The sequence below is a fragment of the Natator depressus genome, chromosome 2, assembly GCF_965152275.1.
Source record: "Natator depressus isolate rNatDep1 chromosome 2, rNatDep2.hap1, whole genome shotgun sequence".
In the NCBI taxonomy this organism is placed as follows: Eukaryota; Metazoa; Chordata; order Testudines; family Cheloniidae; genus Natator; species Natator depressus.
The window spans coordinates 214,408,809-214,434,660 of NC_134235.1; the positions used below are offsets into that span (position 1 = coordinate 214,408,809).

The 25,852-nt window shown below is 41.4% G+C and overlaps 1 protein-coding gene across 2 annotated transcripts in view; it reads left to right on the forward strand.

Annotated features, from left to right (window-relative positions):
• Window positions 1-1,053: 1,053 nt before the first annotated feature.
• Window positions 1,054-25,852, forward strand: part of ICA1 (islet cell autoantigen 1) — an 87,993-nt gene continuing 63,194 nt past the window's right edge. The window contains exons 1-6 of one of the 2 annotated variants that reach the window (XM_074945854.1): window positions 1,054-1,165; window positions 14,493-14,538; window positions 17,829-18,000; window positions 21,667-21,739; window positions 23,676-23,799; window positions 25,416-25,614. In XM_074945854.1, coding sequence (XP_074801955.1) covers window positions 14,522-14,538; window positions 17,829-18,000; window positions 21,667-21,739; window positions 23,676-23,799; window positions 25,416-25,614 — 585 coding nt within the window. In that variant the 5' untranslated portion in view covers window positions 1,054-1,165; window positions 14,493-14,521. The remainder of the gene's footprint in view (window positions 1,166-14,492; window positions 14,539-17,828; window positions 18,001-21,666; window positions 21,740-23,675; window positions 23,800-25,415; window positions 25,615-25,852) is intronic. The other variant, XM_074945855.1, reaches the window with a different exon arrangement.

Here is a 25,852-nt window from a genome sequence, read left to right on the forward strand (position 1 = left end):
GTGAAGAACCCTAAGAGGAACAGAGATGAGGCTAGGAGGCCTGAACTATGGCCTGGTGCGGCAGGGGAGCTGAAGTGAGGAGGGTGGGGGCTGAAGTGAGGAGGGGGGGCTGGTGGGATGCAGGGTCTGTACTGATGGTGAGTTCTGAGCAGATGGGGTGAGTGCTGAGAGGATGAACTGAGGATGGTGGGGGTCAATGGAGTAGGGAGGCTGAACTGAGGGGGGCTGAATTGAGGGTGATTGAGTGGGGACACAACTGATGAGGGACTGGAGGACAGGATTAATTACTGAGTGGAGCAGATGTGAAGGCGAGAGCTCCTGGAGCAGGGGCCAAAATGACCTTATCCAGTACCTGTGGGAGAACGGGAAACACTAATTGTCACATGTACACACCCTGGGGATGGGCAGAGGGAGTTCAAAACCCCAGAGACTGACCTAAAAAACACAATATAATCTTTGTAAAAAATCTCATGATCTTTGAGGCCAGTTTTATGATTTTGGGGCGTCGGACTCATGATATTTGATCTGACATTGGCAATACTACCAGAGGCATGAAGACTCCTGGGGGCTGCTCCGACGCTCCGGCTGGAAGTCAATGGCCGGGCTCTCACTTGGCTTTCATGGGAGCTGGATCCAGCCCCTGCTGCCCATTCCTGCCTCCCCGCTCTGTACCCACTAAAGGTCGCCCTGCCCCCCCCAGCACCCAGAGGCTTCCCGATTCCGTTTCTGTGGCGTGCGGGGGGGGACTGGAGGGAGGAGAGAATTTCACGGGTTGCTTCCAGCACGGGGCAGACAAAGGGGCGGGGGTGAGGGGCGAGTCTCAGCCTGGCGCGGACAATCCAAGGAAGCTGCCAGGCACGGGACTGGGGACAATCGGGCCCGCGCGCTCCGGGTTCGCGCCCGGGTGCCGGAGCCGGGGGGCGGGGAGGAGGATGTAGGTGACGGAGGCTCCGCCCTGCTCGGGGCCGGGCTCCCCGGCGGAGGAGCCTGCGTTCGGCATTGTGACGCTGGTGGGGCTGGAACACCTGGGGCGGCGGCAGCTCAGCAGGCCCCGGCGCGGGCTGTGGGGGGCGCCCCGGCGAGGAGGGGCCGCGCGGGGAGCGGGGCGCGCAGAGCCCTCTGCGTCCAGCACGGGGCGGCCGCGCCCTCCGCATCCCCGGGCAAGGTGAGCGCCTCCGGGGAGGCCTGGCACGGGGGAACCGCGGCTTGCCGGTGCTGGGCCTGGCTGGAAGAGCAGGTTTCTCCTCTGGCAGCTGGGGCTGGGGCCGGGGCCGAGGCACCTAAGGGCCGGGCAGGGCTGCGGGGTGGGCATGCCGGGCAGGTGCCACGTCTCCCTCGGGTGGGATCCCTCGCTTGCTGGGGGACGTGGGGCGCTGATGCTCCGCAGGTGCGGGGGTTATAGAGCCAGATGTGGCTGAGGCTGGATTGTGACTCCTATTGGGCTTTGCCTGTGCAAAATTTCCAGGTTACAAAATGGCACCTGCCCCCCTCCATTCCCCCCGCCTCCCCCCCCCCCCCCATGCCATTCGGGTACATCAGTGGGTTCGTATGCAGTTTATCCATGTCTATCTGGCTCCATGCCCTCCAGCCACTGGCCTTGTGGAAAATGGGCAGACATGGCAACAGGGGGAAATGTCCAGTTAAAACTATTAAAAATCCTTCTCTGTGTTGCCACCGACCCCACAGATTAAAATGGAAAGACATTAAAAGATCAAACGAACTTTTTACTGTTTTTTTTCCGTTTGTTCACTGTTTGCATTTTTCTGAGCTTGGATGAAGAAAATGAAAATGCAGTGGCTGTTTTTCCCTGGGTTGTTAGTGGGTTTCTCTTTTTTTTCTATTCCTGTGCATATTACTCTGTTTGGGCTGCAGACCAGGTAGTGAAATGGCTACAGCCCAACAAAACTGGTTCCACTGGGATTTTAAAAAGCATGAAAATATTTCTAATGAAGCGTTAGTATTGTAAAAAGCTTAGTTTTACAAATCATAGATTTGTCTGCTGTGTCCTTTAAATTAGTATGTGAACAGCATGCATATAGTACCTTGGTGTGGTTTTTTTAAAGCCCAGGATTTAGGTTTACTGTAAATTGACAGGGTCCCTTCAATGAGCATGTGAGCTGCATGCTATTGAACTCATTGATATACTGACACAATATACATTTACATAAATAAATACCTGTAAGTGTATTTATATATGTAAATGAAATGTTTTTCTGTTCTGAACTATCTCATTTAGTGCTAAAAGTCTCAGTCTCTCATTCTGATTCAGCAGAGATTATGGTTCTGTTTGGCTTCAATGGATTATGACCTGATTTATGTCCGTGAAACTGAAATCAGGATCTGGCCTTTAGTTTCCGTAATATTTTTACCTCCTACGGTTCTCTGGATATATTGGAAAGGGGAAGGCTGAAACTTTAGTAGCTGAAACGCCTTGTTGATATGTCATCTTTGGTAGTCATGTGCAGCCCCTGTTGTTCTGTTTCCCCTTGTTTACCTCTGTTATCTTCTCCCATGTCTTGGTTTCTTGGTGGGTGTGTTAAAAGTGTGAAGCTGTATGTACATATATTATGGGCTGAAAAGGCCCAGGTACCAAGTTTTTTTTCCTCCAGGGCAGGCTTCTCTGAAGTGAGCTTAGTTCCCTGGTTCTGCCTTCAGGGGCAGTCAGCTGTTGGTATCAGGTAAAAGCTACGTCTCCCACAGCTTTCTCACAACATCAGGCCAAGCAAACTGTTTGTTGGATTCTTGTATCCTTAACTCAGAACTTGTGTAATGCCAGTCTTTCCCCCAATGTTTCCTATTGGTGGTAGCAATGGTGAGGGCTCTTGTATAGGCAAGGCACTGGCAACTCCACTGTTTTTTATCACTTTGTTGTCTAGACTATGGCCTTGTATACTGAATTTCCCTGTGTAGGCATTAATATGTGAATTTTAACAGATATAGTTACACCATCATAACCCATCGTGTGACACTTGTATCCTAGTATGATTGCCTTTTTTCAATTTTAGCTAATGGCATTGAGGAAAAGTTTTAAGCTAAACCAAAGAAAGCCACTGTTAACTGTATTGGCATAGCAAGTACACATTTTCCAGGTGGAGAAGCCATATGTGAAGGCAATATGATGGTTAAAATGCTGCCAATGCCGTGTCTACGTTAGAGCTGCACAAGTTTTCTATTACTGCACTATTGGGTGATGGCTTTTCGTGAAACTTATATACTGTATTGGTGCTCAACATGGGGATTGCACCCTCCACTGGGGATGGTCTAGGGAGGTCATTTATGGCTAGATGGGAGGAAGATTGGGTCCAGAATCTATTTTGAAATAGGGTCATGTTATGGAAAAGAGTACAAGCTATTGGCCTCGTGTAGACTCTGAGCCCAGTGTAGACTCCAGTCTGCTGAAGTCAATGGGAGTTTTGCTTGAGTAAAGACTGTGGGGTGAGGATCAATGTTATTTTAAAAACAAGCTTTTCCTCCTTCCTTTTAAAGCTAACTATATTGCACTGCCATCTATCTATACATTATATGTGCTTCACAGTCCCCACCCTGAACTGTTCTGTTGAATTCCCAAGTAACACTTCCAAAAAAGTTTGAATAATAGCACATACTTTTTACCCTCTAACCTAGTGTTGAAAGCTGTTGTTTAAGTTGGCAGGAAAACTTATTAATCTATCAGTCAGTCTTCAAAACAAAAAGTCAGGAAATGGCATCAAAGTGTCATTTATATTTTCTTAAATGCCTCCTCCTCCTCCAACAGCATAGCAGTAAAGCAGCTGGTTATTCAAAATGTTTTGCCACTGTTTAATCTGTGTAGTATTTTCAAGGTTACACTGTGCAGAATTATGCAAAAGTATTATAAATAAGGAAAAACTGGAAGCCAAGAACATTGGAAACCTTCTTACTTTTTGTACACTGTCGAGTAATTGTGATTTCACAATTGTTTTGTGGCTGTTATTAGCTGTGGTAAAGTGAGTCTCTTATGCAATTAGTTACTGTAGATCTTGGGAATTATCTGTTACAGGTCATTATAAGAACATTCAGTCACTCTTGCCCATACCTTCAGTAGAGATGACTCCTGCAGTGGAGTTAATTACAGACCCCATTGGTGTTTAATTGAAAACTATATAGTACAAAGGTTGACTCTCAGGCACAACCAGTCTGTGTTGGTCAGGGGTGTTGACTCCAAGGTGTAACAGGATAACTGTATATTGCTATTGCTGTGCAAGGGAAAATCATATGGTTAATCAAACCTCATGGATCAGAGTGCAAGCTACCAGCTGAAGGGGTTCTGAGAGGAATATTCCCCCCTCCCCCCGCTGCCCCATTTACAAAAATAGCATTATGCATCTTTCTTCATGGGCGAGTGGGGGTAGGGATTTAATTTCGATATGTTGAGTAGTAAGCACTGCTGGAAATAGGATATCTGATCAGTTGAGCCTTGATCTGATCTATTCTAGCAATATCTATCTTTTTTTTTTTTTTTGACATACCAGATAATGGAAGAGACTTGCCAACTCAGTTTGTATATCAGCTCACTTTCTAATAGATGATGTTCTAGAAAAGTAAAAACTTCATTATATAAAATATTATTCTAGTATGGTTAAAGCTGAGATATGGCAAAGAATTGCCAAAACTATTTTGATGGTCTAAACAAAGGCAGGTGCTCTGCATAAAGAAAAGCCCATAATAATATTTGATTACTTTCTAATTTATTCTAGTTGGCATAGATTTTGTGGTGTTTAATTTTAGAGTGCTAAAATGTATTACTAAAGAATGTTATATAGCCATTTCAGAGAAATTAAAGAGGTTCTGAAATATACTTAATTGAAGGACTGAGCTTTGTTCCCAGTTCTGCCATAGACGTGCAGAATGAAGTTGGACAAGCCACTGAATTTTTTGTTCTCAGTATACCCATCTCTAAAATGGCTACTTACCTACCTCCATCCCAGGGTCATGTTAGGCTTTCATGTATATTTTGGAAGTGCTTTTAGCTCTTCAAATGAAAGGTGCTGTAAAAGGGCAAAGGGATATTATGTACTGGGTTTTTGTGCAAGGACTATTCACTTGCAGCGATGGCAAAGTTAATATCATTTTAGACTGAAATATCAATTTAATGTGTTGTATTAACCTATTTGTATGGTGTACATTATGCTCTGTGAAAGTTAATTATTACCTAGAAAGGACGATTGTTTGCACATGATTCTGTTGCCAATGGAATATGCCTGCACTTACATTTGAAATACTTTGTTACACTAGAGAGTGTGATGCTTACATATAACACCCTTATCAGCGTTACTGAGATAAACCACTGTTTTCAGGGGTGGGTAATTCTGCTGTAAAAATGCTCCATGCCTTGGAACATGGAATTTTAGGTTTTTGGGGAAAAAAAGACAATACTTTAAAATGTTTAAATTGAAACTTGTGAGTAAAAAAAAGACTTAAGAATTCTGAAGCACTCTTTTTCAATCTTATAATTGTTATTGTAACACAATTTGTAAGGCATAATCAGATCTGGCATTTGTGGGGAGAACACTAGAGTACCCGAGAGATTGCATCAGCACAACCTTGGTTACAATCATTTGTATTTAAAGAAGAATTTTGACACTTGAAGTGGACCTTGCAGTTGTGCAGGGACCAAAAATGTCTGTATGAAAATTGAAAAATAGAGATCACTTTGATTTCTTCTTCCAGACGTAATGTAGTAGTAATATGCAGTTGGGCTGACATTTACCACAGAGAAACACATAGCGTTAAGTGTGAATTAAAATTTATTGGGGTAGGAAGGGGGAGGGTGGCACCAAGCAGTAGCAATGGTAGATGGTATATCCTAAAGGATAGAGGGTCCACAGAGGAAATAGGCCCCTGGTTACTACATTCATAAGTGATTGTTTACACAAGGAAATTGATTAGAATAAGCTGTTCTTCAGTAAGTATTCTGGACTAGTTCCCTGTGTGCGCACTCTATCCTGGATTAAAAGGCACATCATTCCTCAGTAAATAGTGCACTTTCAATTATTCAAACAGGAATTAATTCAAAGAAGTTCTATGGCCTGTGTAATGCAGGAAGTCAGATTAGGAATCACAGGGATTCCTTCTAGCTTTATGAGCTATACATCTATGAATTCTGGAATGAGGTGACTTTTATAGCTTATTCGACAATAGCAATTACAATCAATTTCCCTGTGTATGCAAGCCTTTACTGAGGATTTAAAACTTAATGAAAGAGGGACTGATCTTTTTAGTAAAACAAAAGATAGTCCTCAAGCACTTACATTGTTAATGTTGTAAGTCATGTTAGTGAATACTAAACCCAATAGTAAGAATATGCAGATCAGGCTTGTAGACAGTGCCATAAAATGCCAGTGAGTAAACTTAAATGATCCTCATTTCTTCGAATTCCCTAGAGTCCAAGTTCTGAATTACATGTTCTCACCAATCTAATGTATGTTTGGTCATTTGCACTTATCACTGTGATATTTGTCCTTCCCACAACTCAAGTATCCCAGGAAAAGAAGAAGGGAGCACAGTATTAGAGCTTCTCTAAAATTGCTTAGTCACAAAATGGATGAGATCAGCCTTTTACTACTTCAGAGACAAAAGGGGAAAACTGTAACAACAAAACTAGATGTGACAGATAATCAATTCAAAGTTGTAGAAAATCAACCAGAAAAATTTGGGAGGGTGGGGTGGAGGGGAATTTATGAGATATATGAAATTTTGCCACTTGTGCATCAAAAGCCTGAGGTGGGGGGGAACTAGAAATGGTGGGAAATTATATGCAAAATAATAAATATATATCCCAGTAATACCTCGCGTGGAAGAGGGAAGTGGTCCCAGTGGGCTTCATGGGGAGGTTCTTGTCCCCAGTACTGGGTATGGATGGGGAGAAAATTCCCATAATGTATAGAGCAGTTCTACAGAATCTCCATGAGCCCCCTCTGTTCGGAGATTGTGGTATTTCTAAGACATAACAGAATAAGATGTATTTGTAAAAGCAGCTAGGGGGGGAAAGGAGGTCTGTTTTGGAGAGGAGAGACTGTTCTTTCCAGATCCTAGCTCCTGAGCTCATTTCCCTCCTGCGGCTTTCCTTGTAAAGAAGCAACATTTTAATTTTTTTTAAAGAAAGCCATTGTACTCTCTTTTCCTGCAAAGCTGAGGGTAAACTGTAAGAATATGGAGTTTAGTTACGCATCTCTGTTTTATGATTAAGCATAGACCGAAGGTGGTCATAAGAGGAAGAAAAGGAGCCAATTTCAGCAGTTAGGCACTAATCCTTTATACACTTGCACACTTAAAGATAAGCACATGGATGAGTAGTCTCATTAACTTGAACTTTTTGTGTCCTTAAAGCTGAGCATGGGTGTGTACGCAGGATCAGGGCCTTAGATACTACGGTGATAGGTACTGTAGGAAAGCCCAAGAGAGAACACTGAAATGCTCGTTTGCATATACATATAACAGCTAAGCATTCTAGATCAGTTCTAGCTGATTTGTTTTATAATGGTGTTATTCATATATTGTTTGAGGAATAATTTCTCTTGTATAGAATCTTTCCTTAAATTAAATTCTGTATGAAGTATAAATGGAAAATGTTGTGCTGCCTTGAACATTTGGTAAATCTTTTAAGACAACATTATTCCATTTTTTTCTTTATAGCAGTAACAACGCTATCAGCTGTTGTGGCTATTCTTTAGATGTTATTGCCTGCAAAATATAGTCTCTCTCTTAGTAGCCTCCCTCTGAGAGATGATATAATACAGTATCCCTCATGAAAGTTAAAGTTGGCAGGCTAAACAATTCAAGACTATCCTGACATGTCGGATATCCAAAGTAAATTGAACGGGTTATTTATTTATTGTTTTCCTTTCCCAATAATGAACAAAATGTGTAATGTGAAAGGGAAAAAATACTTTGCATGACAATAGAAGTCTTACAGCAATGTTTTTATATAGGGTGTAAAAGTATTGTTTAAGATCCCAAATCATTAGGAGTTGTGGAGATTTAAAAATTTAGTTTTCAGTCCTCCAAGATGATCCACACTGGCTGCAGTGGGCTCTGCATGAGCTTATGGTTCTTCCCACAGGGATCAGATTGCAGGATTGGGTCGTTGTATTTTAAAACAGTCATTCATTCTGTACGTACAGTGCAAGTTGAGCTCATGGTTCTGTTTTTCCTCTTACAGTGGTTGATTTACATCACTAATACAAGCCAAACAGGCAGCTCTGTGTTCCTTACACTGCTTGGGGAAAATAACAAAATAGAACCAACAAGACATGTCAATTATCCCCTGACCATGCAAGTTCATGGGCAGACTTGAAGGGAATGCACTCTGTCCTTTCTACATCTCCACCACCCCCACTTGCAGTGAGGATCCTCTTGACTGCAGAAGCCATGGTTACTTGATTTTTATGGAAACATGCTTTCAGGGAATTGTGGAGGGGAATGCCAGGGGCACAGAGTTGGTGCAGAGGCACAGGACCTCCACGTAGACAGCCCTGGTTTCCCAATGGAACAATCAGGGACAAATCTCCATGAGAGGAACCTTGCAGAGATTTCCTCCCCTTTAGCTCCTCCTGCAGGAGAGGAGTCCATAATTCTTATGTTTCTTAAAAATAGAACTTGCTTAAAGCTAGCATTTTATTACTGGTACTACAGTGCTTCTTGTTTTGTTACAAAATACTGTACTTGCAAGATTCTCACTCTTTCTACTTAGAACAGGTACAATTAATTTCTCTTTGCTGTGCAGCTGGCTGAAAATTTGACTAGATAATTGTTTATTTAAAATGCAGATAAGGAAGGACTAAAGTGATATGATGATTGGTTTAAAGTGCAGCTGAGATGGGAGTTTAGTGGGAGTGGAAGATCCTTAGTGCTTGCAGGGTCGTATCAGATCAGGAACCATGAGTGTATGATAAACCAAGAGGCTGGTGCCAGAGGTCAGGTATTACCAGGCGTGTGAATTCATCTTCTGTTTTCACACAATACCTTAAGATAAAGGTAGGGTTTGCTGGATTATTCTCCACGTTTCATGCTGTCCACATATGTTATTTCTAGAGACTTCCCAAGAGAATATGTCATTTGATCTATTAATCTTAGTTCTTTTTATATCACTGTAATGTGTCCCCTTTGAATAACTAAATGTATCTGCAAGTTGACATCCATAGTGGCTTCATAGGATTTTCTTCTCATTACCATTTCCTGATTTTAGGAATGTCTGCCTGGGTGGATTGTGTATTTTAAAACACTTTGATTGCAGATGGGCCTTGCAGTGAATTGTAAAAGTATAGTGAGACTTTCTTAATCAGATTCCCTCTAGTAATTCATTATGCAGATGAGCCCTTCAACCAAGAACTCTTTATCTCCAGCTCCCATGCACTCTTGGTTTTATTAGCTGCATTGTACCAGAGGAGGATAACTGACTTGGTGGGTCGTGGATGAAGAGGTACCTTCTGCTGTAGCTGGGTCCTGAACTCTTGCTCACTTTGAAGACCATGACCAAGGTCTTTAATTGGCATTAGAAGTGAAATGGGACCCAGTGAAGGGTGTATAATGTAGGAGTGATGGGTTCGTGGTGATTCATTCCTCCATGAAGTTGGGCTGCCCTGTTCTGCAGAAGCTGGAGCCTCTTTGCTACTTCCACTGGGTAGTGCAAATGCAGTGAATTGTGATCTCTCCAGGAGGTGATTAATTCATGGATCATTTTGCCCAGTTCCTTACCTGAAAGGAAGGAGGGAATTCTGATGATCTGAAAGGAACAAAATAACTCCATTCACAAGGATCCATCTTTCACTCCGAAACTTTATTTATTTGTTTTTAAACCCTGCAGCACGTGTTTCCGATCAGTTTTATTCTGAATTCCTTACTGGGGACCCACTGCACTAAGGGCCAAACACAGCCCCATCCTCCTCAGTTGTGGAGGCCTCCTGTGTCGCAGCACTACTGGTGCTGGTGCATGCTGGAAGCAGAAGATCTACTTGTGAGGAATAGGTGGGCTGGTGAGGTACACCTTTGCTTGGATCCTCCTGTTCAACCCCTGCAGAACAGGGCTGTGTAAAGGCCCCCCTGTAGGTTACTTACAGCCATTGATTGGAATAATTTCTGCAGAATAGCTCCATACCTACAATACAAATGGGGATAGGAATTAGAATGGGGGATGGACGTTTCATTTTTCCCTAGGTACATATCCACTTTACTTAGCCAGATGCTGGGGTCTGGATTTTCCCCTTACTGCACACAAATAACTTCTTAAATATGCACTTTGCTTAATTTGTAAAGCAGAATCATGTCCTGCTTGATGTCAAAATGCAGGATTGTTGGATGTCAAATCCAGATGATGCAGAGAAGCCAGCAATATTTTTTTTCTTATTAATGATGTTCAGATATTAACATACTCACTTTTCTGAAAGTTGAGATTAACTTGATTTATTTGGTGTAGCATAATATAATAAATGAGGCTAGAAAAGAAGTGTGTCTAGGGATTGTAGTGTAAATAGTTCTCTGAAAACATCCACTCAATGTGCAGCAGAAGTCAAAAAAGCGAACAGAATGTTGGGAATCATTAAGAAAGGGTTAGATAATAAGACAGAAAAATATCATATTGGCTCTATATAAATCCGTGGTATACTCGCATATTGAACACTGTGTGCAGATGTGGACTCCCCATCTCATAAAAGATATATTGGAAAAGTTTCAGAACAGGGCAACAAAATTATTAGGGGTATGGACAGCTTCTGTATGAGGTGAGATTAATAAAATTGGGACTTTTCAGTTTGGAAAAGAGATGATTAAGGGGGGATATGATAGAGGTCTATAAAATCATGACTGGTGTGGAGAAAGTAAGTAAGGAAGTGTTATTTACTCCTCATAATACAAGAACTAGGGGTTACCAAATGAAATTAATAGGCAGCAGGTTTAAAACAAACAAAAGGAAGTATTTCTTCACACAAAGCACAGTCAACCTGTGGAACTCTTTGCCTGAGGATGTTGTGAAGGCCAAGACTATAACAGGGTTCAAAAAAGAACTAGATAAATTCATGGAGGATAGGTCCATCAGTGGCTGTTAGCCAGGATGAGCAGGAATGGCGTCCCTAGCCTCTGTTTGCCAGAAGCTGGGAATGAGTGACAGGGGATGGATCACTCGATGATTACCTCTTCTATTCATTCCCTCTGAAGCACCTGGTATTGGCCACTGTTGGAAGACAGGATACTGGGCTAGATGGAACATTGTTCTGACTCAGTATGGCCATTTCTATGTTCTTATGTTACGTCTCAATATAATTGTAAATGGGGAATCATCATCGAATGGGTTCGCTTCTTGTGCGTCCTGCAGGAATCTGTTCTGGTCCTATCTATGCTATCTAACATTTTTATCAATGACCTGGAAGAAAACAAAACCACCCCTGACAAAGTTTGCAGATGACTCAAAATTGGGTAAGTGGTAAATAATGAAGAGGACAGGTCCCTGATACAAAGCAATCTGAGTCGGTTGGTAAACTGGATGGAATCAAACAATGTGTTTCAATATGGCCAAATGAAAAGTCAGAGATCTAGGAACAAACAATCCAGACCATCCTTATAGGATGGGGAACTCTCTCCAGGGAAGCAGTGACTTGGAAAAAGACTTCGCTGATTATCCACCATAACCCCCAAGTCTGAGCTCCCAGTACGGTGGCGTGGCTAACAGGGCTAATGCACCCTCTTGGACACTCAAATTGATACTCGTGGGATTTCATCAACAGGGTTGGAACCTTTTGATCCACCGCACAGACCTCTGCCACTTGAGCTAACACGGTAACTGATAGCAGTAGTAGGTTGCCATCCTTTATGTGGACGAGCATTCAAGGGGGATGAGAGACACTTTGCCAGTGGGTTTCACAGATATTTGCTGATAGCAGAAGCATGGTGCGACTCCAGAAACTTGGGCTCCATTTCAACCTTTGGAGGAGTTTGTGTTCTAGTGGGCACCAACTCTTTTTGCCCAGTCCCCACCAACCTGTCCTTGTCCCAGTCCTGTCTCTTTCTCACCCCTGGCTCTTTGTCCCCGTCCCAATAGCCACTCCTCAGGCTACTGATTCCAGTCTCCTTGACCAGCCAGTCCTAGTCTTCCCCACCAGGCTTGATGTCAGAGTCTCAATCTCCCCACAACCAGGCCCAGTCTCTTTGACCAGCCAGTTCTGTTTTCCTCCTCCCAGCTCCTTGTCTAATCTCTCTCTCTCCCTCCCCACTAGCTCCAAGTCTTAGTCTTCTTTCCTGGGCTCCTCATCCAATCTGTCTGCCCTCACCGACTCCTTGTCTCAGTCTCTTCACCCAGCCAGTCCCAGTCTCCCCCTTTCCTCCAGCTCCTTGTCCAATCTGTGTCTCCCTCCCCCACTGCCCCGCTAGTCAACTGGTTCCCATTCCCAGGCTTTCAGCCCTTCCCAGGCAGTTTCTCTCTTCCCTTCCCCTTCGGTTCCCAGTTTCACAAAACTCCTGTTGTCAACCTACTCCTTGACCTCAGAACCAGTTTTTGTCCCCTCTATATTTGGATCAAATGGCTTTTTCTTCAACACTGCCTGATTCCTAGCAAGGGGGTCACTGAGAGCACAGAGGAGATAGACTCTCTACTCTTGCTTCTGGTGCCTAATCCCAACCCAACCCAACCCAACCCAGAGCAGTCATTACAGAGGAAGTCTGGCTTCACTCTTGTATAACTGAGCTGGAGGGAGCATGCTCAGTCACTCTGTGGGGGTCGTGTGTGCATAGTCTAGTTACACATAGGAGTTATGAGAGGCTTGACAGTGCTCAGTGGGGATGGAATCTCAGATTTTAGCTGCTAAATCTAAGTAGACTCTATTCAGCATGTGCCCGTTTTTTTCAAAGGCTCATAACTTGGCCAAATTTGAGCAGATTTTAACAGGGATGGCAAAAGGCACATGACCCACACATGCCACCTCCTGCAATATTTCAAATCCCTGCTCTAAAGTATAGAGGTGCTAGAGTATTTAAATAAAAGATCACCAGAATTCTTTAACATGGGTAAAACAGTGTGTTTTTCACTACCCACCTTCTGGGAAACTGAACTAGCTGAACTGTTTTGACTGAAATTTTTCAGAAATATTCAGCCTGAGGCAGACCCTGGTACATAAAACTTCAGCCTGAATGGTAAAAGCTTGGCAAAGTTACAGGCCCACTGAAAACAGTGTCTTTTAATGGGAAGAGTCAGGTATTCAGATGAATAGGTTGTGCTACTAGCACGGTCTATAACACATACATAGGACGGATTACAAGGATTTTAGAGGACAAGATTAGAATTCCAAAATGACCTGGAAAAATTAAAGAATTTGGTCTGAAATCAACAAGCTGGAATTCAATAAAGATGCATGCAGAGTAATTCAGATAGGAAGGAAAAATCAAATGTACAACTACAAAATCAGGTAGGTGGTAGTACTAGACTCGGTGGTAGTGCTGCTGAAAGGGATCTGGGTATTACAGTGGATTGACAACAATGTGATGCCGTTGCAAAAAAGACTAATGTCCAATTCTGGCACCATGATTTAGGAAAGATGTGGAGAAATTGGAAAGAGTCCAAAGAGGAAAGGGACAAAAAATGCTAAAAAGCTTTAAAAAAAACAATAACCCTGAACTACGAGGAAAGGATTAAAAAAACTGAGCATCTCTAGTCTTGAGAAAAGAAGACTGGGCAGAACCTGATAAGTCTGGAAATGTGTTAAGTAGGATGTAAAAGGTTAACCGGTAAGCATTAGTCTTACCAGTTAACCTGCCTTAACTGTCACCCCCGGGCCGGCCGGCCGGTCAGAGCAGCCCCAGTAGCCCTGCGCTGGCCGGAGCAGCCCCAGCCCCAGCCCCAGCTGTGCTGGCCGGCGGGCTCGGCCCCAGCCACTTAATCGGTTAACCGTTTAAACAGCATACTGTATTTTTAATCATTTAAATAGTTAACTTTTTAAACGATATTTACATCCCTAGTGTTAAGTGCTATTATAAAGAGGGTAATGATCGATTTGTTCTGCATGGCCATTGAAGGAAGGACAACAAGTAATGGGTTGACTCTGCATCAATGGAAATTTAGGTTAGATATTAGGAAAAACTTTCTAACTATAGGGGTAGCTAAGCTCTGGAATAGGCTTCCAAGGGAGGTTGTGGAATCCCCATCACTGGAGGTTTTTAAGAACAAGTTAGACAAGCACCTGTCACGGATGGTCTAGGTTTTCTTGGTCCTGCCTCCAGCTCAGGAGGCTGGACTTGGTGACTTCTCAAGGTTCCTTTCATTTTACATTTTTATCATTCTATGTGATCCCCATTGACTTGAATGAGAGTTCCATGTGTGTATGAGTGCAGCATTTGGTCCGTAGCTTGTGAAATATTTTGTGACAATATGGAAAGAAGGGTGCTGTAAACATAATACTTAACATGTATATATGGCTGGATATCTACTTTAAGAGCTTATTTCAGTTTTATTTTAAATTCAATTTAAGTGGTCATATTTATTTTTTTTTTAGTTCTAAGTGTCTGAAGAAAATAAAGAAACATGGATAGCCATAAATAGTAAGTAATTTTATATTTTTAACCTGTCTCACTAATAAAATTAGAAGACACATGCTGAAGTGTTGCTGTCAATAATGACCACGCTTTTTATACTTGTCATTCAATTTTTGACTTAAAATCCCCATTGGGGGGAAAAAACTGACTGTCAGGTGATCAAGGAATGGAAAAACAAATGAATGGACTAGATGAAAAACAAATATGTTAGTTATTAATCTTCTGTTTTATAAACAGAGTTGGATTTATCCACATCATTTAACTTTATAACTAAAGTAGATACTTCTTTAGTTATAATTGTTGTTAGGTTTTGTTAAATGATTGTAAAATGTAAACATATGTTCATGTTATTCACTGTATAATAACCCAGGTTGACAATTTACAGTACTGAATAAAGTTGTTCACAAAAACTGTGTCCTGTAGTACAGAGGCTTTTTCTGTTGAGCTATCCTATCTTCAGAATATACGGGCAACACTCAATTCCTCATAAGGTACACTTTAAAAATTATGTTCAAATCTCATGTATAAACGGGAGTAATTTTTTTTTCTCAAAGTTCAATTTAAAAATGTAGTTTTTCCATTGTATTTAAGAAATTGATAAGGGGTTATATTCCCCTGATTTCTTCAAAATTTGGCTATTATCTAAGAATTCTCTAAAACCATAACTCTTATTAAATCAATTTTCCTTTTTGTTATATGACATTTGTAGCCCAACTGTGCACCCATTGAATTCCCTTTGACCTCAAAGGAAGTAGGAATGTAAGCTGAAACACTGGGGTCTTGATTCTATGTTGTGATCTGCTCAGGTACTGCCTCACTGACTTTAGTGAGGCACAGTGGTCTGTCTGTTCTGACCACAGTGCTGGTCTGAGACTTGAGGTATCGCAAAACATGAATTATAAACTTTCATTTCCCATTTAGTCCTTTTAATAAAATATATGTTTTGAAAATGTTTGTTTTTATGAATGTGTGGGTGTGTTTTATTTAATTTTACATTTTTCCTTGAAGTGATTTTGAAATCATTTTATTCTGAATAATTTTAAGGGACATTGTCATTTTTGTTATAGATAAAACCTGACTTACTTTGAGAATTAAGACCCTGGTTCTCCAAAGAGATCTGTCTGGCAAATTCTTATCTTCATGTAGATCTGCATGATGGGGATTCTTTGGATCCTCGGTTTAAAAATACTTTAATTGATATTTGCTGCATCATAAAATATACTACACCTTTCACCTGACTTAATGTGCTATCCCTTGTCAATATGTATGCAATTAGTTTACACAGAGTTACACATGAAATTGGATTTGGCATGTTTTTGCATATATTGGGTAATTTGTGCTGCAGCAAAAAAGTAATTGATAACCTTATTTTTACTTTGGGATCTGCAATCAAATCGTACAAGTCAGTGTTTAGGTTGAATAAGATGTTTGAATTTCTCTATTGTAAATATTTTTGTGAGAGACAAAAAAAGTGCTCTGTTGTATACTTTTTAAAAATGATTAAATCAAATAATATAGTGATGTCATACAATTAAATTTCCTAGTGAATATAAACCCTATGTAGCTATGAATCGTGTAGGGGCATAACTGAGCCTACATATTTTTTTTTTTACAAGGATTCAATCTCTTTAAATTCTTCTAGAATAATAATTTGACATAATTTTAATATTAGCATACCCATTGCTTTAAAACATTTGCAAAATTAATGCAGTTTTTCAGTTACTTATGGATTAGGGATTCCATTTTCACAGAAGTTAATAATTAACTGTTCATCAGACATATCAGTGTTATATTGAGAAGCTAAATTTTCTGTGCCTCCTATTGGTTAAAGGAATTGTAGGAGGATGCAATTGCTCTTTCAGCTACAACTTCAGTAAATTTTCAAAAGAGATGCAGAATCATCCCCCGAAGGAAAATAATCTGGGAAAAGTGTACATGTTGCACACAATCAAGCATCATCCATTTTTCCTGCTTCTAGACTTTGTACTGTATAGAATTGGAGTGTCAGACTTTTTTTTGTGCTTGGCAGATTGAGCAGGATGGGGTGCTGTTACTTATTCTTCTACAGATTGCCCCATCCCTCTCTGCAACTCAATCTGTTTAGATACAAGATTGACCTACAGGGTGAAATCCTGGACCTATTGAAGACAATGGCAGTTTTCTACTGCAGCCCTTGAGTGGGGCCAGGATTTCACCTTAAATATCTCCCGATATATGAATCAAAAAACCATTACAGAACAAGTAAATAAAAACAAAAACTGAGACATTATCATACAGTAAATCCTCACTTAAAGTTGTCCCGGTTAACATTGTTTCGTTATTAGGTTGCTGATCTATTAGAGAACATACTTGTTTAAAGTCGCGCAAAGGTCCTTTATAAAGTTGTTTGGCTTGCTCTGCCTGCCCAGTGCTCCTGCCGGGGAGTGGGGTTGGGGCTCAGGGGCTTGCCCTGTTCCGCCCACCTGGTGCTCCTGCCGGGGAGCAGGCAAGCCCCCGATCCCGCTCCCCGGCAGGAGCACCAGGTGGGTGGAACGGGGCAAGCCCCCACACCTTGACCCCGGTAAACCCCTGCCTCAACCAAGCTTCACAATCATCATTGGTGAGTACCGTATTACATTGTTTGTTTAAAATTATTTAAAACTTACATTGTATATGTATATAATGTCTTTTGTCTGGTGAAAAAAATTTCCCTGAAACCTAACCCCCGCTATTTACATTAATTGTTATGGGGAAATTGGATTCACTTAACATCGTTTCACTTAAAGTTGCATTTTTCGGGAACATAACTACAACGTTAATTGGGGAGTTACTGTATCTGCGATAAATCACTCTATAATATTGGAAGATTCTTCACTACTAAATGTTGATGATTGGCAACACTACCAGTTTACCGCATTCAAATTGGAAGTGGTTTAAATGCTTCCAGAATAAGACTGGAAATATTCATGATTATATTGTCATGCTAATATTTCTTCAGCTAAAAGGGATTAGAGAATTTGCTACCTATTTGGTAGTGATGAGCATTAATGATAACTTCAGGTAGGATTTGAACATTGCAAAGTGCAGGAATGTTCAAGTCCTAGGGTTTTTATTCAAACCCACCTTTATTTCATAACCACAAGTATTTGTTCATAATTAGTAGTTTTATATAGTTTCACAGATAAAGAAGATATAAATCGTTTTTCCTCTTTTCTTGATACTCCTTAAAAATCTAATAAAATGTTTGAAATTTTTTTTAAAAGCCTCATTCTTTTTATTTAATCAAGCATTGTAATTTTGTTTCTTAAATGTTTCAGCAGTTATTCCAGGGAATTTTATGACCAGTATGCTCAAAGCCAGGAAAAATCTGTGGTCAACAAAATGCAGCAGAAATACTGGAAAACAAAACAAACCCTTATTAAAGTCACAGGAAAGAAGGAAGATGAACATGTTGTGGCTTCAGATGCAGACCTGGATGCAAAACTAGAGGTTTGTAATGAATTTACAATAGACATTAATGATTTAAATCTCTTTGAAAATCTGATAATGTGATTGAGCCTCTGTGTTTGTATGTACATATGTATGTGTACCATACTTTGTATTTATGTGTATAATCTCATGTGCAGGGTGTGTGGGGGGCGGGGGTGGGAGTACTACACTCTTGGATATCCACTACAGTTAAATATGTGGTGTGTTGTTTGGTTGTTTTTTTTTTTTAAAAAAAACTCAACAAACCAGCCAACCTCACCTCAGCAGTATTTTGCTTACCAATTAACATTTTATAGTTCTCACGATGCAAAACAGCAGAGCATTGGAAAAGTGTTCAAATGTTGCTGCTGAATTAGCAGAATATTAAAAGAGAAGCTGTTTATGAGGGCCCTATAAAATATCATCATTGTGGTGGTGGTAAAAATTCTCAGCAATGGAATGGTGAAACTAAACAAATAATTTTTTGCCTGCTCTCAAAATATTGGGATGAAATTCTGGTCCCCACTGAAGTCAATGGGAGTTTTTCTGTTGGTTTAGTGAGGCCAGGTTTTACCCTAAGGTTGCTAAAACTTGGAAAATTATTTTATAGCTATTTGTTCCTCCTGTAATTTTAATTTGGATAAATTCTTTATTCAAACTGTTGTGTAGTGCTTATGCCACAGAATGCCTGTACATAGAATGATCATAGTCTGCCAAGTCTTTTGAATGCTGGTTGAAAATTACTATATGAATATAAGATATTTACTGGCTTTTTACAATTAATTTTTTCCCCTCTAAAACTATATTTATTTTTAAGACAGGACAAATATTAGGCCCAAAACCCTTGATAATGTGTCTTTCTACTGTAACATATCAGGATACAATTGAGACTGAGTAGCTGTGTCGCCCCTGCCCTCCAAATTGGACTGTTCTTTACAATTACTCCTGGAGGAATTCTGCACCACTGTGCTCATGCAGAATTCATGTCCCCTGCAGATTTCTTTGCTTCCCTGCAGAAAAATGACTTTCTGATGGGGAAGCAAAGGGAAGCCACAAAAGCGGTCATTCGCCCCTCCCCAGCAGCACGGGGACATCATTTTGGGCATTCAGAGCAGCTGGCAGAGAGGTAAATCATTGCGGGGCAGGGGCGAGGCTGAGGACACCCTGGCTGGTGGTTCCTACCCTGTGCTGGGCTCAGCTGCTAGTCCTTGCTGGACAGGGGGTGGGGAAGGACAGTACTTCCTCTTCCCCTGCAAGGAGCAGCCAGGTCATGGTCAGACCCACCCCCTGAAACCCCTCCAGCTGCAGGAAGCTCCACGCCTCCCCCCTTTGCTCCAGTTGCTCCTCAGCCGTGGGGAGAGAGGTCACTGTGTGGGGAGCTGCTCCCCCTTCTGCCCAACCCCCATGCATCCAGACCCTACCCCCACCCCGCCAAGCCTCAGCCCGTGCATCCAGAGACCCCCTGCACCCAGACCCCACCCCCCTCCAAGCCCCACCCCTGCTGCATTTGTACCCCCACTCCTGGACGCAGACCACCTCCTGCTGAGTCCCCTGCACTTGAACCCCAGCCCCACTGAGCCCCAACCAGACCCCCACCTCACCAAGCCCCACTTCTCCAGGACCTGGACCCCACAACTGAGCCCCCACACCGAGACCCCCCTGCTGAGCCCCAGCCATCTTCACCTGGACCCCCCTGCAAAGTCCCATTGCCTTGGCACTTGGTACTCCCACAAGGAGCCCCTGTGCACCCAGATACCCCATTGCCCCAAACAGAACCCTCTCACCCCACACTAAGCCCCTGCCAGGCTGAGCCTGCCTGCGTACGCCTGTTGCATCTGGCACAGAGGGGAAGGGCGCTGGGGTGTTTCTGCGGCAGGCCCGGCCCTTGCACTGTGTCAGGGTCAGGCACAGCCTCACTCTGAGTCTATGTCCTGAGGGAGGTAAGGGCTGCAGGGTGATCTCCCACTGCCATACTGAAGCCTACACATTTATTTATTGACAAATAAAATTTGCAGGCTTTTTATTTTTTGGCTCAGAATTCCCTGTCCAGTATACCATGCCTTGCTACTATAGCCTCCAGCCTGGACTGCTCACCAGTGCTCTCCAGCATGTACGTCACTGCCAGCTATTTTCTCTGTGTGTGCTGTAGCCAACCAGTCACATGCACCTTGGCTCCTACCAGTCTTGATTATACTGCAGGGTGGCACCAACACACTCCCAGTGTTAGATTTTCCCCCAGCGATGTGTGTCTTGTACTACCCAGCCCTCTCCTGGACAATACGAATTTATATAAAGCCTGTTATTTCTTTAATAGAAATAACATGCACACAACTTGCCATTCCAAATGGATTTTCCCAGACATTTCAGTTTAAACACACTGGATTAGGTAAAACAATAAAGCAAGATTAGTAACTACAAAGAGAGGGATTTTAAGTGTGTGGAAGTAATGAGGCATAAAAGTCCAAAGTGATTACCAGACAATAAAGTTAAAACGCTACTGGTGCCTAACTTAAACTATTCCGGATTCAAGGAAATTTTCTCACCATATGCTTTCAGCAGTCTTATTGACCAAATCCTCTAGGTCAGCACCCCTACTCCCAGAATCTAAGGAAGGCTTCCTTTGTTGCTTCAGGTGTAGAGAATTCCATGGGCAGGGAGAGAGAGAGACTGGGCCCATTCTGGTGTTTCTCTCCTTTTTATAGTTTCAGTCCCCCTCTTGAAAAACATTTCCAACTGAGATTCAGGAGATGTAGAGCCTTGTGGAAGGATATTCCATGCTGGTTTTTTTTCCATCTGCTTGAACTTCTTTTGTCTCCCCTTCCTGCTTGATGACTCTGTTTACTGCTTAAATGTATAGTAGGCCACACTGAAGTTTTGATTAAGTATGATGAATTGTGTACTGAGAGTCTCTTACAATATCTTTATATAGTGCCTAGCATAGTGGGGCCCAGATCTCAGTTGGGTCTGAAGGTGCTCTCATAATAGAAGAAATAATAATAATAATTGAAGCTAGGAAATTTATGTCTCTAATGTGTGATTACACTGGAACAGTGACTACACTGGAACAGAAACAAAACTGATCAGGTTGAACATCCTTTGCAAAGCGATCTGCAGGGATAGATCCTCATGCCAGTAGAGAGTCCCACTGAAGTCCATAAGTTTCCACCACCCATGGACTACTTTGCAAGACTGTGGCCTTATGTTGAAAAGCTAGTAGGCATTGTGTTATCTCATATACTCCAATTAAGATGCTTTATGTGTCTGTGTGTACATATACTTTTTTCTTCCAAAATAGAGTTTTATACAACTTCATGGCTAGTGCATAGATTTAAAAATGTCAATAGAGAAACATAAGAAATAAACATGTTCTTGGTGAACTGTCACTTTATTTTGAAAAAACAAAGAATTGTTTTGTTCTGTTTTTTTCTTATATTTCCTTTGTATGTTGTTGATCTGTTTATAGTTTCCGTAAACAATTCGAACCTACGACAAGGCTATCGAAGGAAAATCTTACACTCAAGCATGAGAGGGTATTAGAAGCAACACATTTAAAAAGGAAATAATGATTTTTTTAAATTTAAAAGTAATGCAGATTTGTTTTAGAACAAATACTTTTTTTTGTTTTGTTTTTTCTTTAGAATGTTTCTTGCATGCTTTATAATTAGCTTGTTTTATGTTTAATTTCAGCTGTTCCACTCAATTCAGAGAACATGTATGGAGTTGCTTAAAGCAATTGAACTCTATCAAAAAAGAATTTGTTGTAAGTATAACTAACTACAATAGTTAAGCAGGGAGGTGAGTCTGCAATATGGAAGTAACTAATGTGTGACAAAGTGAAGATGATCATGGGATAAATGCTACTCTCTTCATCCTAGTTAAATTTGAAGCTAACCTTCCATTATAAACCCTGTTTTGATACTAACCTCCTAATTTGGCCAAACTTCCTCAATTCTCCTGAAATTGTACATGTGTGATACTAGGTCAGGATAGACAGGAGTACCTACGGGAGATAGGAGAGCGTTCAAGAATCAAGCCCTAACTACTTGACTTACCCAAATTCAGAAGTGGCTTATTTTAGAAACTCCAAATTGCTTTTAATCTGATTTTCTTCGTGAGGATTGTGTCTTTTGAGGGATGGATGTGAATTTAGTATGCATTAGGAGCAATGGAGGTTTTAACACAACACAACCATGACACTGAATTGATAGTCAAACTGACCCTGACATGTGGATAGCCATGATGAGTGGCAGATCAGAGAACCACATGTTGGGGAGGATGCGTTATGGTCTGAGGTAGAAAATAAAGTAATGGGGGACTAGTCAGGGAGAGATCCACACTGGTGGGGGTGGCTGGTTCTATTCTGTAGAGTGTTGTAGGTACTTTCCCACCCCCCAAGAAAAGTGTCTCTGAAAAGTCTCAAGATGTAGAGGAAAAGTGCAGTTACACAATAGTTTAATATATCTGAGTTAGTGTTCCATGGTAGCAGTGATGACCCAAGTAAAGTCTTTTGTGTGAAGATTATATAGGGAGAAACATACTCGATTAGAATGCAGTGTGGGCACAGAGTGGATTTGGCTAACAAGGGGCCCTTGCTGTAGGGTGACCAGATAGCAAGAGTAAAAAATCGGGACAGGGGATGGGAGGTAATAGGTGCCTATATAAGAAAATGCCCCCAAAATCGGGACTGTCCCTATAAAATCAGGACATCTGGTCACCCTACCTTGCTGACATCTAGAAATATAACTTGTAGAACAATATTTCAATTACAATAATGACTATGTTCCTCTTCCTTCACGTGTCACTTGTTTTAGTCTGCATGACCTGACGTGCGGATGGCCAAGAGAATGGCAGACAGGGAGCTATGTGTGGAGAGTTCTAATCTGGGGGGGCAGGCAAAAGTGATTGCTGCAGGGGACAGCTGATCTGGAGGAGGTCCATGAGGTGAAAGTGGCTGTGAACTTCTGGCATGGTTTAAGGGCACAACCAAATGCAGTTTACTTACTTCCACTCCAGAAGTGTCCAGTATTCTACCATGTAACATTCCCACTTCCAATCCCCCAGAAAATACACCAGGAAAGTCTTTTAAACTATGCAGCTTTTGAAATACTAGTAGAATCATAAAGTAAGCAGACCATCCAGCAATTAACTCAAAAAGAAAATCACACATTTTTTCTAAGAATTAAATCCCCAACTAAATAATACAATAATAGAAAAGGGGAGAGAGATTTTAAGGGACCAGATCCTCAGCTTGTGTAAATCAACATTGGCTTCAATAGAGCTATGCTGTTTTATATCAACCTAGGATCTGGCTCCATGAATTTAAAAAAAAAAAAAAAAAAACCTACCAAGGGAAATAATATTGTCAGGCCACAGTAGGCTCCTTCATATGATCTGACCAAGGTAAAATCTTTATTCAAGCAATAAATAGCACATTCGCTTGTTGCCTTTCAGCCAGAGATCATTTTGCAGTTCTTATTACAGTACACCAAACTAACTAACAAGTGTGTTCAAGTGAATCTGAGCTTTTGTTTCATAAATGCAGGAACTACGTGAAGGTTAATTAGAAAAACCTTTTTTTGTGCTGTGCTGCTTGGATCTGAAGTGACTTGTTACCCTATTTTTGCTGTTGACATTTTTAAACAGTTTAAAAATCTGTTACATTGCATATATATGACCGATCATTCCTTTTTCATTAGTTTTGTCTCAGGAAGAAAATGAATTGGGGAAATTTCTTCGATCACAGGGTTCTCAGGATAAAACCAGAGCAGGAAAAATGATGCAGGCCACAGGAAAGGCCCTCTGCTTTTCTTCTCAGCAAAGGTATGTCAGCTTCAGTCATTGTTACTCCACGGCTTCGTTCATGTTGGACCAAATTTTGTGCTCTGACATTTTTTCAGTGTCCTCAGTGACTGGCTTGAAATACTCCATTTTGAGCTGAACAGTGTGGCTGCTTGGCTCAAAATGAAGCATCACATGCTGAACATTGGGAGCTTGATATGTTCATCTTAGATTTGAATTTGACTGTTAGCACAGCTAGTAACAGCCACAGGTGGGATCTTCAAAAGCATATAAGTCTCTTAGGAACACAAATCCCACTGACTATGCTCCTGAGTAGTCTAGATGTTCTTGAAAATCCCTCTCTTTAGCTAATTATCGGACACACATCCAATTATGCAAACTCTTGCATGTGGCAAACTATGTTCTTTTAGAATGCCAGTAAATGTGCCTTAACCCCTCACCAAAGCCCCAGTTCCCCATAAGTAATCCTGTATCATATGAAAACTTTTTTATATTTATAAATATTCAGAGCCAGAATCAACATTTTGATCTTTTTTTAAGCCAACATAAAGAGAGAGCCACATATGTCCTTCCCTTGCTCAGTCTGCCAGTTCTCCCCTCCACCTCTGTGACCCACCCTATTCCTAACAAGTCAGTACTGCAAGTTATTGTGTCATCAGCCTCTGGCCATCTCAGTAACGGAAGATCAGCCAGACGTAGCAGCTCCCTGGCTGTGCCAGCCCTACATTAACTAGACATTCCCCTATGCTAAGAAAATCCACAGGTAGCTACTTAAAGCAGATTTTAAAGCTGGTTTACGCCACTAATAGGCTGTTGAATGTGTCTCCGTGAGGCTGCTGCTGGCTACAGGCAGGGGAAAGCAGCAGCTGGAGGTAGGAAGGGCAAGTTAGTAGTGGGTAGGATTTTTTGAGAGCCTGTTTAAGGGGAGGATGTGGGAGTGAGTGGGGGAGCTGTTATTCCCAACTGCCTCTCCATAATGCTGGGTCTGAGAGTATGGCAGAACATGCCTTAAAACTTTATAAAAATAAACAGAATTATTCAAATTCCTTTGAAAACTCAGATAAATTATCTGCTTGACTGATGACTTCAGTGTTACCTGCTGATATCAAGGTTACATTCTTAACCCTACCATTAACCTAAAATGCAGTTTAACATTACAGTCCTGGTACATCTGTGGTATGTGGCTAGTAACAGGTGCTTTATCACAGGTTTTGTGACTGTTAAATGTAGTTCCCATTTGCTAATTTCACTCGTCTAAACCTTTTAATTGACACACATACACTAATAAATTTTGCAGTTAATCAAAAATACACTGAAAAAGGTTCCTCTGTTACTGATTTGAGAAGCTGAAAGTAATTGTGAAAATCATGACACCTGTGCAGAAAACATGCACAACATAGACGTAAAGAGATCCTCTTCACTTATGACCCCAAATGAGTCTTTAGACTCATCTCACATGTTGTAGTCATTTCAGTGAATTTCTTTTAGACTGACATGTCCATTGCACACTTTTTAGAAATGGCTCCAGGATGTGTATATTTGTTTGATTGCTATTTTAATAAAAGCAACAACTATTATCTTTATGGATCAGTCCAAAATATATGTTTTGGGGTTTGTTTGTTTTTTTTTAAAAAAAGGTTGGCATTACGTACTCCTTTGTGCAGACTATACCAAGAAGTGGAGACTTTTAGATATAGGGCTATATCAGATACGTGGCTGACCGTAAACCGAATGGAACAGTATCGGACTGAATACCGAGGAGCGCTACTGTGGATGAAAGATGTCTCTCAAGAATTGGATCCAGATCTTTACAAGCAGATGGAGAAGTTTAGGAAGGTATGATGTTTCCTGTGATTTGCTGGAGGGGGAGGCATGATAAATGGTAGTGAAGCATGGTTTTGATTCCTGTGAGGAAGACATTCAACAGCACTGAGGATGCAATTAATCATAACTGATCTTTTCCATGTGACACAATACCTATTTATTTGATATGGAATATTATTTCTTTCACAGATGATAAGGCTAAGGGGGAGAGAAAGTGGCAAGAAATCACAGTTCTTAACTACCTGGTTCT